Source organism: Mustelus asterias, chromosome 10, assembly GCF_964213995.1.
Source record: "Mustelus asterias chromosome 10, sMusAst1.hap1.1, whole genome shotgun sequence".
Classification (NCBI taxonomy): domain Eukaryota; kingdom Metazoa; phylum Chordata; class Chondrichthyes; order Carcharhiniformes; family Triakidae; genus Mustelus; species Mustelus asterias.
This window is the reverse complement of record NC_135810.1, coordinates 80,151,044-80,164,577: the sequence shown is the minus strand read 5'-3', so window position 1 is coordinate 80,164,577 and position 13,534 is coordinate 80,151,044. Positions and strand designations below refer to the sequence as shown.

The 13,534-nt window shown below is 43.7% G+C and overlaps 1 protein-coding gene across 2 annotated transcripts in view; it reads right to left on the bottom strand.

Annotated features, from left to right (window-relative positions):
• The window catches only part of dync2h1 (dynein cytoplasmic 2 heavy chain 1), a 524,787-nt gene that overhangs the window by 48,038 nt on the left and 463,215 nt on the right, over positions 1–13,534 (bottom strand). For both annotated transcript variants that reach the window (XM_078222026.1, XM_078222027.1), the window contains one exon: positions 9,044–9,133. In XM_078222026.1, coding sequence (XP_078078152.1) covers positions 9,044–9,133 — 90 coding nt within the window. The remainder of the gene's footprint in view (positions 1–9,043; positions 9,134–13,534) is intronic.

Sequence of the window (13,534 nt, the reverse complement as noted above, 5' to 3'; positions counted from 1 at the left end):
GGCAGTAATTGAAATAAACCCAGACTTTTCCGTTTCTGAGATTGCAATCTGCAATTTTCTTCAAAAAACACGGGGCAAGACTCCCCAGCTGGTGGCTGTGGAAGGCCATTAGACATATAAGTACCTCATGTGAGGCATAGCTGCTACGTAATTTAATGGTAATGTTTTAATCTAAGGGCATTTCTCTGCAGCTATGTCTGTTATGAAATATATGTCACACCTTATGGCATTTTCTGCTCTTTGTGTGCCATATAAAAACAATCATTTTTAAATATGATCAAATACCAGAGGGCAAAAAAAGCATTAACAATAAGATCTACTTTTCCCCAAACAGTAATTTTAATGAAAGCACACACATGAATATAAAACAGGAAACAACTTTGTACTGAAAGGCCTGGATTTTTGTCCAGCAGCCGGGTGCAAAGATTGGGACAATCGCCAGCTCCGCAAATCCGATTTTTAACAATGGCCATTCAGACAGATTTTCAGTCTGAGATAGGGGTGGAGGCAGAGGCAGGCTATATTAGAAGTTGGGACAACTGATCCAAGAAGTAATAAGGAGGTTGGGCAGAAGCAGACTAGTAGGTCTGCCTCGGGGCTCTCGCACTTTGTCCAAACTTAAAAAAACACATGAAACATCCCTCCAGTATCATCACTTACATGCTCCTTATGTCCCACCTATGCCAACACATCCCACCTCATGCCTCGTACCCACACCATAACCCTGAAAACTCTTTATGCCAGGTTATGCCACTGTATCTACCCCCATGACCCGTCATACCTTCCAAACCAACCTTTGCCCCTGTAATCACCCCAATGGTCCTTTATAGCTCCTATGTCAACTTACTGCCAACTCATGCTAACCCATGGTCCCCACACACCACCCTTTGCCTTTACCATACCGACTCACCAAATATCCACCATGGGCAGACTGCAGGACCGATGTAAAGATGACAGAAAGTTCTATGAAATAAAGTTCCAAGTGCCTACTGCAGACTTCATTGTATTGAAAAAAACCCTCTCATTCATAAGAACCCATTTACTACATTTACATTCCTTCAACTACAAAAAGTCTGATAACAATAAACATTTCAGGGGCGATTCTCCCAAAAACATTCTAAGTGCCAAATTCATGTGAAAATGGGTGCAACTCCCACTGGTTTTTTTAGCAGCATTTTCTCCCATACTCTGAGCACTGCAGAGTGCCTTAGCGGGATTCACACTGAAAATCAGTGGGCAGGGCCTATTCCCGCTGGAGAGGTCAGCAGCATGGGGCTGAGTGGGCCACTCTGCATACTCCGATCTGTCAGCACCGAGATCGGTGCATACGCACTGGTCCCGCACTGCCAGCCTCTCGATCACTGGCCCGCCCTGCGACTCTGCATCGCTGCTCCTCTGACCCCTCCACTTCCCAATCGCTGGCCTCCCAGACCTCTCTGGGCCAGCCCCAATGTCCATCCTGTTGGAGCAGCACAGTGGACTGGGAGAATCACTCCCGTCACCCCCACCATTTAAGTGCACAGTCCCCTTATAGGTAACAAGCTTTGGAATTCATAATCCCACTTCAAAGAGCTTATGGCCACTTGTAGCCATTAATCTAATTGCGAAATGGCAGACATTCTACAGTGATAATAGATGCTTGTAGAACAGTCATAAAGTAGTCATCTAGTAATGGAAAGTGTCAGGCTTATGCTAGTAGGCAGAGTGAAATAGCAAGCAATACTTTTTTTAAAAAACACTCCAGAATTTATTTTCAAATACTTAATGGACAGGACTTTTAAATGTCTTGACAACTCCCTTTGACAGTTCTCTTGGCACTTTTGACAAGTATACTTGACAGGTCTGTTAATAGTTCTAATGAATTTGACAGTTAATGAGTTTATGCACTGTTTACTCACATTTCTGCCTAATTTTAACAATTCCAAAGGTACCTTGCCTCCATTTGGGGCACCTTACCTCTCCAAAAGATATCCTGGGGCAATATCCAAAGGGATGCCTTACCTCTCCAAAGGGAAGCAAACTGGCTATCTGAAGAAATGCGCAAAGTTGAGGCCTGCTCTAACCAGGTTTCACACTCTTAAGCTACCAAAGTCCAACTTGAATGGAGGCAGCTGATGATATGAATGGCCATGAAATGCACATGTGCAAAACACAAACTGCCACCATTCCTGCTCCCACAAAAATGGGAAATGCCATGTTCAGGGTGGGTCTTCGGATTTTCAGACTCTTCCACAATTTTCACCATGGAGGAAAAGCTCTCCATCATGGCAAAATTCCAGATGAAAATTAGGAAAATAGAATCATGTTCTATTAAATAAAACTTAACTTTATCTATAACAGCAATGATGAATTGTTCAAACTCAACTTAGAAAGATCATTAACGTTTCCCACCAAACTGAATTCTGCCAGTCATATTTAAGTTATTTAGTAGCTGGAAATTAAAGGGAACAATTCTAACCTAAACTGTCGGTCAGTGGTGAACTGCTTCCGCCACCGCGAAACATGCCGCAGGGGCCTGCAGAAAATCCCACCCATAGCTAATCCATCTGAGCCTTTCTAAATGGCAAACAGGTAGAATTTGGGTAAGCAAAGAGATTTAGGGTTTCATTTACAGAAGTCACTAAAAGCTAGCATACAGATACAAAATTAAATGCATAGGCTAATGGAATGTTGCTATCATTTCAAGAGGCCTGGAATATGAAGTGGTGTAAGTTGTGCTATAACTGCAAGGGTTCTGGTGGAGTACTACATTCAGTTCTGGGCACTGCACCTCAAGATGGATATACTGACCTTGAACAGCCTGCAGCACAATTCATCAAAATGCTACCTGCATGAAAAGGGATAAATTTTGAGGACCAAATGCATATATTGGGCTTGAATTCCCTTGAATGTGGAAGATTAAGGTGCTTAAAATAATAAAATAATTTGATATCGTAGATGGATAAAATCTATAACTGTAATATTCCGCTTTTCAATACCAATTTTGCTGTTCATTTCATACCACAGCCTTTGGAGAAGTCATTCATATAAGCACATTCTGAGTTTAATCTGAGGCTAAATCATTGAGCAAAGTTTTTATAGATTGTTAGCTACTCATAAACCCTTGATTCTATCTGTGATGAAAGTCTAAGTTACCAAGGTTAGAAAACTGGCAGGAAATTACTATTTTTTAAACTGCGATGCCTATAGTGTGATGAACGAGTATTAAATGCACGACTTTTATATTCATATTATAATACATTGCTCCTTTGTAGCTCACACACAGTGTAGCTGTTAATTTTGTCTATTCCAAAAAGTCATTACTTATTACCTCCGGGGAATCCAGCTAATTGAAACTGTTTGTACATTCTTGAAGTTGGTCTGTTATTGCTTGTAAATTTCAAGCTAGTGTCAAAAGAAATAGAGGTAAAATGTCTGGCTTTCCTTTCCTTTTCTCAAAGAAATATAGCAATATGGATATTAAGTTTGTTTGCTGACTTGAAGCAAAGCTCTGAATATTCCTCAGAGTAGGTTGAAAGTGGTGCACCTTCCTTGAAGTAACTGCAAAAAAGCAGTTCCAATACAATCTTTAATATAGTACTTCTAATGCAAGGTGCTTTACAGGGGCGTAATCAGACCAAATGGATACTGAGTCAAAGGAGCAGGAACAAAAGTTGGGTCAAGAGGTGAGTTTTAAGAAGACTCTTACAAGAGAAAAGGGAGCTGGGGCAGAGGTTTAGGGAGGAATTTCCAGAGAATGGGTCTAAACAGCTAAAGGTGCAGCCACCAGTGGGACAAGGGCAGAGACGTACACAAGAGGCCAGCGATGGAGGAATGGTGCGGGGTTGAGGATTTGCAGGACTGGCAGAGGTCAGAGATAATTAATAGAACATAGAAAAAATACAGCACAAACAGGCCCTTCGGCCCACAAGTTGCGCCGGTCATGTCCCTACCTACCTAGGCTTATATATAGGCTTACCTATAACCCTCAATCCTATTAAGTTCCATGTACTCATCCAGAAGTCTCTTAAAAGACCCTATCGAGTTTGCCTCCACCACCACTGACGGCAGCCCATTCCACGCACCCACCACCCTCTGAGTGAAAAACTTACCCCTGACATCTCCTCTGTACCTACTCCCCAGTGAGGAGGTCATTGACAGGAGCTATCGGCAGGTGGTCACACCGGGACCACGGGAGGAGGGTAACTGGGTAACAGTGAGGAAGGAGAAAGCTCGGGTGATGGTGAGCACCCCGGTGGATGTGCCCCTTAATAATAAGTACTCCTGTCTGAGTACTACTGGGGTGGACAGCCCACCTGGGGGAAGCAGCGGTGGCAGTGTCTCTGGAGCTGAGCCTGGCCCAGTAGTGCAAAGGGGTAAGGAAAGGAGGGTAGTGCTAATTGGGGACTCTACGGTGAGAGGGTCAGATAGGCGTTTTTGCGGACACAGACGGGACTCTCGGATGGTGGTTTGCCTCCCTGGTGCAGGGGTCCAGGATGTCTCTGGTCGAGTCCCAGAAATCCTGAAGGGGGAGGGAGAGGAGCCCAAGGTCGTGATGCATATAGGTACTGCTGACATAGGTAGGAAGAGGGAAGGGGTCATGAAAAGAGAATATAGGGAGTTGGGTAGACAGCTGAGAAAGAGGAATGCAAAGGTAGTAATCTCGGGATTGCTGCCTGTGCCGCGGGAGAGTGAGAACAGGAATCGGTGGAGAATTAATGCGTGGCTGAGGGACTGGAGCAAGGGACAAGGATTTGGGTACTTGGATCATTGGGACCTCTTTAGGGGCAGGTGTGACCTGTTTAAAAAAGACGGGTGGCACTTGAATCCCAGGGGGACCAATATCCTGGCGGGAAGGTTGGCTAAGGCTACTGGTGAGACTTTAAACTAGAAAGGTTGGGGGGAGGGAATCGAAATGAGGGGACTGAGAGCGAGGAGGTTAGCTCGCAAATAGATAAGGAATGTAGACAGGGTAAGAGGGAGGTTAGACGAGTGAGGGAGAAGGGAAGTGCTCAGGCTGAAGGTCTGAGATGTGTCTATTTTAATGCCAGGAGTGTAGTGAATAAAGTGGATGAGCTTGGAGCGTGGATTGCTGCTTCGAATTGTGATGTGGTGGCCATTACGGAGACTTGGATGTCTCAGGGACAGGACTGGGTGCTTCAGGTGCCGGGTTTTAGATGTTTCAGGAAGGACAGGGAGGGAGGCAAGAGAGGGGGGGGAGTGGCACTGTTGATCAGGGATAGTGTCACGGCTGTAGAGAAGGTGGACGCCGTGGAGGGACTGACTACGGAATCTCTGTGGGTGGAGGTTAGGAACAGGAAGGGGTCGGTAACTTTGCTGGGTGTTTTCTATAGGCCGCCCAATAGTAACAGAGATGTTGAGGAGCAGATGGGGAAACAGATCCTGGAGAGATGTAGGAATAACAGAGTTGTCGTGATGGGAGATTTTAATTTCCCAAACATAGATTGGAATATCCCTAGGGCTAGGGGTTTGGATGGAGAGGAGTTTGTTAGGTGTGTCCAGGAGAGTTTCCTGACACAGTATGTGGATAAGCCTACTAGAGGAGAGGCTGTACTTGATCTGGTGCTGGCTAATGAACCTGGACAGGTGGAGGATCTCTCGGTGGGTGAGCATCTTGGGGATAGCGATCATAATTCTATCTCCTTCACGATAGCATTGGAAAGAGATAGGGTCAGGCAGGCTAGGAAAGTGTTTCTCTGGAGTAAAGGGAAATACAGTGTCATCAGGGAGGAAATTAGACGGGTAAATTGGAAGGAGGCATTCTTGGGGAAAAGTACCGAAGGAAAGTGGAGGATTTTCAAGGAATGTTTGTCTGGAGCTCTGCATGACAACGTTCCGATGAGACAGGGGGGTGTTGGTAGGGTACGGGAACCGTGGTGCACGAAGGTTGTGATGAACCTGGTAAATAAGAAAAGAGAGGCGTACAGAAGGTTCAGAGAGCTAGGAGGTGTTAAGGATTTAGAGGAGTATACGCGATGTAGGAAGGAGCTTAAGAAGGAAATTAGGAGAGCGAGAAGGGGTCATGAGAAGACCTTGGCGGGTAAGATTAAGGAGAATCCCAAGGCTTTCTACAAATATGTCAAGAGTAAAAGGATGAGATGTGAAGGCATAGGACCCTTAAAAGGTGAAGGGGGAAAAGTTTGTGCGGAACCGTTAGAAATGGCGGAGCTGCTTAATGAATACTTTACCTCGGTATTCACGGTGGAAAGGGATCTGGGTGGTTGTACTGCTGGATTGCGGAGGACAGAAAGGATCGAGCATGTGGACATAAAGAAAGAGGATGTGTTGGAACTATTGAATGGCATCAAGGTTGGTAAGTCGCCGGGACCGGATGGGATGTACCCCAGGTTACTGTGGGAGGCGAGGGAGGAGATTGCGGAGCCTTTGGCGATGATCTTTGCATCGTCGATGGAGACGGGAGAGGTTCCGGAGGATTGGAGGATTGCGGATGTGGTCCCTATATTCAAGAAAGGGAACAGGGACAGCCCGGGAAATTACCGACCGGTGAGTCTAACCTCAGTGGTTGGTAAGTTGATGGAGAGGATCCTGAGAGACAGGATTTATGATCATCTAGAGAAGTTTAGTATGATCAAAAGTAGTCAGCACGGCTTTGTCAGGGGCAGGTCGTGCCTTACGAGCCTGGTTGAGTTCTTTGAAAATGTGACCAAGCACATTGACGAAGGAAGAGCGGTGGATGTGGTCTATATGGACTTCAGCAAAGCGTTCGATAAGGTCCCCCATGCAAGACTTCTTGAGAAAGTGAGAGGGCATGGGATCCAAGGGGCTGTTGCCTTGTGGATCCAGAACTGGCTTGCCTGCAGAAGGCAGAGAGTGGCTGTGGAGGGGTCTTTCTCTGCATGGAGGTCAGTGACCAGTGGAGTGCCCCAGGGATCTGTTCTGGGACCCTTGCTGTTTGTCATTTTCATAAATGACCTGGATGAGGAAGTGGAGGGATGGGTTGGTAAGTTTGCTGACGACACCAAGGTAGGTGGTGTTGTGGATAGTTTGGAGGGATGTCAGAAGTTGCAGAGAGACATAGATAGAATGCAAGACTGGGCGGAGAAGTGGCAGATGGACTTCAACCCGGATAAGTGTGTAGTGATCCATTTTGGCAGATCCAATGGGATGGAGCAGCAGTATAAAATGAAGGGTACCATTCTTAGCAGTGTAGAGGATCAGAAGGACCTTGGGGTCCGGGTCCATAGGACTCTTAAATCGGCCTCGCAGGTGGAGGATGCGGTCAAGAAGGCGTATGGCGTACTAGCCTTCATTAATCGAGGGATTGAGTTTAGGAGTCGGGAGATAATGCTGCAGCTTTATAGGACCCTGGTTAGACCTCACTTGGAGTACTGCGCGCAGTTCTGGTCACCTCATTACAGGAAAGATGTTGAAGCCATTGAAAGGGTGCAGAGGGGATTTACAAGGATGTTGCCTGGATTGGGGGGCATGCCTTATGAGGATAGGTTGAGGGAGCTTGGTCTCTTCTCCCTGGAGAGACGAAGGATGAGAGGTGACCTGATAGAGGTTTACAAGATGTTGAGGGGTCTGGATAGGGTGGACTCTCAGAGGCTATTTCCAAGGGCTGAAATGGTTGCTACGAGAGGACACAGGTTTAAGGTGCTGGGGGGTAGGTACAGGGGGGATGTCAGGGGTACGTTTTTCACTCAGAGGGTGGTGGGTGAGTGGAATCGGCTGACGTCGGTGGTGGTGGAGGCAAACTCGTTGGGGTCTTTTAAGAGACTTCTGGATGAGTACATGGGATTTAATGGGATTGAGGGCTATAGATAGGCCTAGAGGTGGGGATGTGATCGGCGCAACTTGTGGGCCGAAGGGCCTGTTTGTGCTGTGGCTTTCTATGTTCTATGTTCTAACACCTTAAATCTGTGTCATCTCATAGCAGCCATTTCAGCCCTGGGAAAAAGCCTCCGAGAATCCACCCGATCTATACCTCTCAACATCTTGTACACCTCTATCAGGTCACCTCTCATCCTTCGTCTCTCCAAGGAGAAAACACCGAGCTCCCTCAGCCTGTCCTCATAAGGCATGCCAACCAATCCAGGCAACATCCTTGGAAATCTTCTCTGCATTATTTCAATTATTTCCACATCCCTCCTGTAATGAGGCGACCAGAACTGAGCACAGTACTCCAAGTAGGGTCTGACGAGGGTCTTATAAAGCTGCATCATTATCTCCCGACTCCTAAACTCAATCCCTCAATTGATGAAGGCCAGCACACCATACCCCTTCTTAACCACCTCCTCTACCTGCGAGGTCGATTTAAGAGTCCTATGGACCCGGACCCCAAGGTCCTTCTGATCCTCTACACTTAATGTTTGACAATTTCCCTGGGCTCGATCTTACCTGATGTTCACGCCACGCTCCCACTGCAGCGAAGTCGGAGAATTTGACAGTGAGCCAAATCTCCGTTCACTGTGCTGGGATGGGACAATCCTGCCAGCGTGAACAGTGGTAAGATTCCAGCCCAGAAACAAATGTGGCAAGAAATAAAATGTAAATTTAAGAACCCCTGACACTGACAAAATAAAACTGTTCAATTTTAGCCTCATGCATTGTGGCATTGTCTGCACCTCCTGTGTTTATTAATATCTAGTAATGTAAAACTGATGCACAATATAGTAATATTCTTTAAGCCATATATTTCTTCAAATGTATTAAAAAAACATTGTTTTGAGAAACTATCAAACCTCATCTTTTGAAGATTTGACCATGTATCATGTAACTATGTAAACCACAGTATAATGAGGTGAAGAAAATTTATGCCAACTCTTCAATAAGCCTATGAACTAATTTACAAGTAATGATTTATTAATGATTAGTACAAAGGATACAAAGCAAAATTGAAGGAAAGAAAAACATACAGTGTGCTTAATCCATAGAGGCAGCACATTCTGTTCACGTGATGTGCTTGAATCGGCTAAAAAAAAGCACTTGCCACAGCTATCAATATTTAAAACAAAACCCACATCTGATTCCACTAAAGCCTTCATGCTATTTTCTGGCTCTTAGTAATATCCAAATTTACCTGAATTGCAAGTGCACGAGCTACCAGTCCTCTAAGGTACTGCATTGGGTCTTCAGGTCCTTCCCATTTGTTCTGCCAGCTCAAAGGACACTACAGGTGGAATGAAAAATGACAACTTTTTATCTGAAGCTGAAATATTGATTCCAGTATGTCTCAACTTTCACAATTGCAGTTTTCAAAAGCAAATTAATTGTCAACCAAATAAAGATGCTAATCTGCAGTAATTAGATATTTGTATTTTTGGTGTAACATGTGCAAGAGAAAATTGGTCGTCCTCTTTAGATCACAACAATTTTCTTTTCCTCTGCTGATAATGAAAAAAAAATTGTAATGGTGTAAAGCAGGCTGTTGATCCACTAATGCCCATTACACATCTACACCAAATACCAATTTCATCCCAAATATCTATGGCAATAATGAGCAGTTTTTCACTGTCTATATTTTTCTGATTGGTAAGTAGGTTGATTTGATGGGTGGAGCCTGGCACATGCAGAGGCAAATGGGGTGCATGGTAGACTGAAGCATGTAATGCATGTGCTTGCCAACAGTTGGTGACAGGAACGTGGTTGGACACAAAAAGAACAGCAGAAGCTAAGGGGAATCCAACAGCAAAGCTGCCCTGGATGTAGAGTGGTGATGGCATGGAGAGGATGGAATGGTATGATGCGAATAGTCTGGAGGAATGGGAAAGAAGAAATGGCATCAGAGGGGTGTTATGAAAGGAATAGAGTGGCATGGGAGGACTAGAAGAATTGGGTGACATTACAGGGGTGGCAAGAATGGAAAGATGGAATGGCATTAGATGATGCTGACATGAGAGGAAGGAGGTGGCATGGGATGGGATGGAATGAGATGGAAGGGTTGAATGAGGTGATGGAATTGGCTTAGAGGTACACATTTGACTACAAATGTGTCTGAGCTCGTAACCAAGTAAATTGCAACATTTCTCTGGTCTTGGCCAACTATGAGCATTAAACTTGTCTCTTAACCCCTGTGGTACATTTCATTTTATTTCTTTCAGTGTTTAGTAACATCTCTAGTTGATTTTTGTTGGCCACAGGGATTTGTTCACCTTCCAACTATCAAGTTAATATGAATTATTCATCAACTCAATGCATGAAATCAATGTTTTGAAGACGTGAGAAGAAATTTGAAACTATCTATCCTTGTTGTACTTCTATGGCACTGTTAGCATTTGACACACTGCTGCAATATGTTTTTCAAAACACTGATACAACATTTAAGATATTCTACAGTTAATATGTCACAAGGACTGCAGCAATTCTGGATTACTGATTCCTTACAGAAGTTCTTAGACCAGTAAGAACAAAGTGGGTATTACAATTTATTTCTAGGCTTACAGTAGCCTGAAAAAAATCTTTCCTCATAATTTAATTTCCTGATAACTGGAATGACTTTCACATATACTTAATGAACTTATATCATGTGAAAATATTCACTTTCCTACTCAGCACATGTCATGTTAAAAATACTTAAAGATAATTAATATTTCGGAAGAGTTCACCACACTACTTTGAATTTAGCAAAGGAGGTCACGTTATTTTGTCATTTATATTCAAATTAAAAACCTGTCAAAACACATTCCAAGCAAAGATATTTTGGGTAATTCATTAGCCGAATGGCAACAACTTTAGATGAAAATTGTTCTTGACATCGAAGTCTAGCCATTAATTACTGGTAATGAAACCCAATTATACAGGTTCAGTTACGAATGACAATTCCTGTAGACATTTACTGACATTTAAGTAAACTAATTAATCACTGGCTGCATCGAGCAAAAAGAACGCAAGTCAAACACACGCCTTTTATAATAGAATCTAGATATAACTGACATTATGCTCCAGTGGTTTTTTATATATGCATTTTCAATTAAAACAGTGAAATTTGTTCCATCCATCACTAAAAATGAAAGCCATTCAACTGCCAGCCTAAGTTAAATGCAAGATTGTAACTGCTCCTAATATTTATGATTGCATGGATGTTAATGCCATCTATGTATCATAGAAATAAATACTGGAAATTATTCTTCCCCATTCAAGATAACATAATAAATATTGTCCCTTACTTGTGCATACAAAGTTTGGTAGTATGAAATATAATATATTCCACTTAGGCCGATGAGGATAAGATATCATTATTCGCGGACAAACATATCCACTCAATTCATATATTTTAAAACTAGGTTCCCCAGAGCCCAGAGGATTTGCAGAGCTCTTGAACTAAATACAAATTAAACTGTTTTCTAAATTGACATCAGGGCCTAGATATCAATGAAAAGGTTGGTTCTGAACTAGGAGTGGGGTGGGATGGGTGGGGATTTAGGCGTGGAATTTTGTGTGTGAAACCCAAAGTAAAATTAATGGGTCAACTTCTTGCATTCTAATTTGTTTTTCTGGGTTTTAGGTCTCCAAGCTGGGCAGTGAGTGTGATGAAAGATGAGATCTGAAATCTGCTAGTGGATTTGATTTGATTTGATTTATTATTGTCACATGTATTAGTATACAGTGAAAAGTATTGTTTCTTACACGTTTAACAGACAATGCATACCATTCAAAGAGAAGGAAACGAGAGAGTGCAGAATGTAGTGTTACAGTCATAGCTAGGGTGTAGAGAAAGATCAACTTAATGCGAGGTAGGTCCATTCAAAAGTCCGATGGCAGCAGGGAAGAAGCTGTTTTTGAGTCAGTTGGTATGTGACCTCAGACTTTTGTATCTTTTTCCCGACGGAAGAAGATGGAAGAGAGAATGTCCGGGGTGCGTGGGGTCCTTAATTATGCTGGCTGCTTTGTCGAGGCAGCGGGAAGTGTAGACAGAGTCAATGGATGGGAGGTTGGTTTGTGTGATGGATTGGGCTACATTCATGACCTTTTGTAATTTCTTGTGGTCTTGGGCAGAGCAGGAGACATAACAAGCTGTGAGAGAACCAGAGAAAATGCTTTCTGTGGTGCATCTGGAAAAGTTGGTGAGAGTCGTAGCTGACATGCCAAATTTCCTTAGTCTTCTGAGAAGGTAGAGGCGCTGGTGGGCTTTCTTAACTATAGTGTCAGCATGGGGGGGACCCAGGACAGGTTGTTGGTGATCTGGACACCTAAAAACCTGAAGCTCGCGACCCTTTCCACTTTGTCCCCGTTAATGCAGGGGGCATGTTCTCCTCTACGCTTCCTGAAATCAATGACAATTTCCTTTGGTTTGTTGACATTTAGGGAGAGATTATTGCCGTCGCACCAGTTCACCAGATTCTCTATCTCATTCCTGTACTCTGTCTCGTCATTGTTTGAGATTCAACCCACTACGGTGGTGTCGCCAGCAACAAACTTGAAAATCGATTTGGAGGGGAATTTGGCCACACAGTCATAGGTGTATAAGGAGTATAGTAGGGGGCTGAGAACACAGTCATGTGGGGCACTGGTGTTGAGGATGATTGTGGAGGAGGTGTTGTTGCCTATCCTTACTGATTGTGGTCTGTGAGTTAGGAAGTTCGGGATCCAGTCGCAGAGGGAGGAGCCGAGGCCCAGGCCACGGAGTTTGGAGGTGAGTTTCGTAGGAATAATGGTGATCATAATGGTGATCATAATCATAATGATGGATGTCAGAGCCACTGGACAACAGTCATTAAGGCACGCTGCCTGGCTTTTCTTTGATACCGTGATGATGGTCATCTTCTTGAATCAGATAGTGGAAGGGCCAATACAGAAATGAAACTTGAAACAAGCAGAAGTTGCTTATGATGAATCCACTAAAAGCAAGGACAGCATCCATGTTCAATGTTGCTTCCCTTGAAGGTGCACCGAGGATCAGGAACCACATTCTTTTTATCATCAATGGGAAGAAAAAAACCTCTCACCAAGGTATGGCGGGATGTGGCTAGAGGATGAGCAGCCAAATCGCAAACACTTGTCAAGTTGACTTGAAAGAAAATGGAATTATAAAAGCTATACTTTGTGATAGTCTTATTTCTGTGAGAAGAGGCAATCCAAATTCAGATCACTGTACAAATGATGGCATAACGCTCTAGCAGCCTGTATTGTTCAGTAAAGGTACTAAGGGAAGGACTCCTTTGACACATAGATGAAGATGCTTGCATGTTGATGGGTACATCTAAAACACCATAAAGATGATTGTACCTGCATTTCATAAGATCTTTTTCTTCACCTCAATTATGCAACACATTTGAAACCCGTAAAGGAACATTCATCCCATCTTCATCTCTTTAAGGTGCAATTCCAAAGCAGTAACCAAGAACAATGAAGAGAAATAGAAGTAGGGAAATGAATCCAAAACTGCAAAAACAGACGACTCACCCAGTAAAATCACCAAAGTTATAGAGCAAACTGCAGCAAAAAGAACCAGAAACCATGAGAAATAAATATCTCTTTGAAAGGTTTGTTTCATTAAGTGAACCCGCAGGACTCCACTTGCACCCAGCTTCTAATTGAGGCTAGTGTTCAGCCTCACCTGAACTGGTAAAGC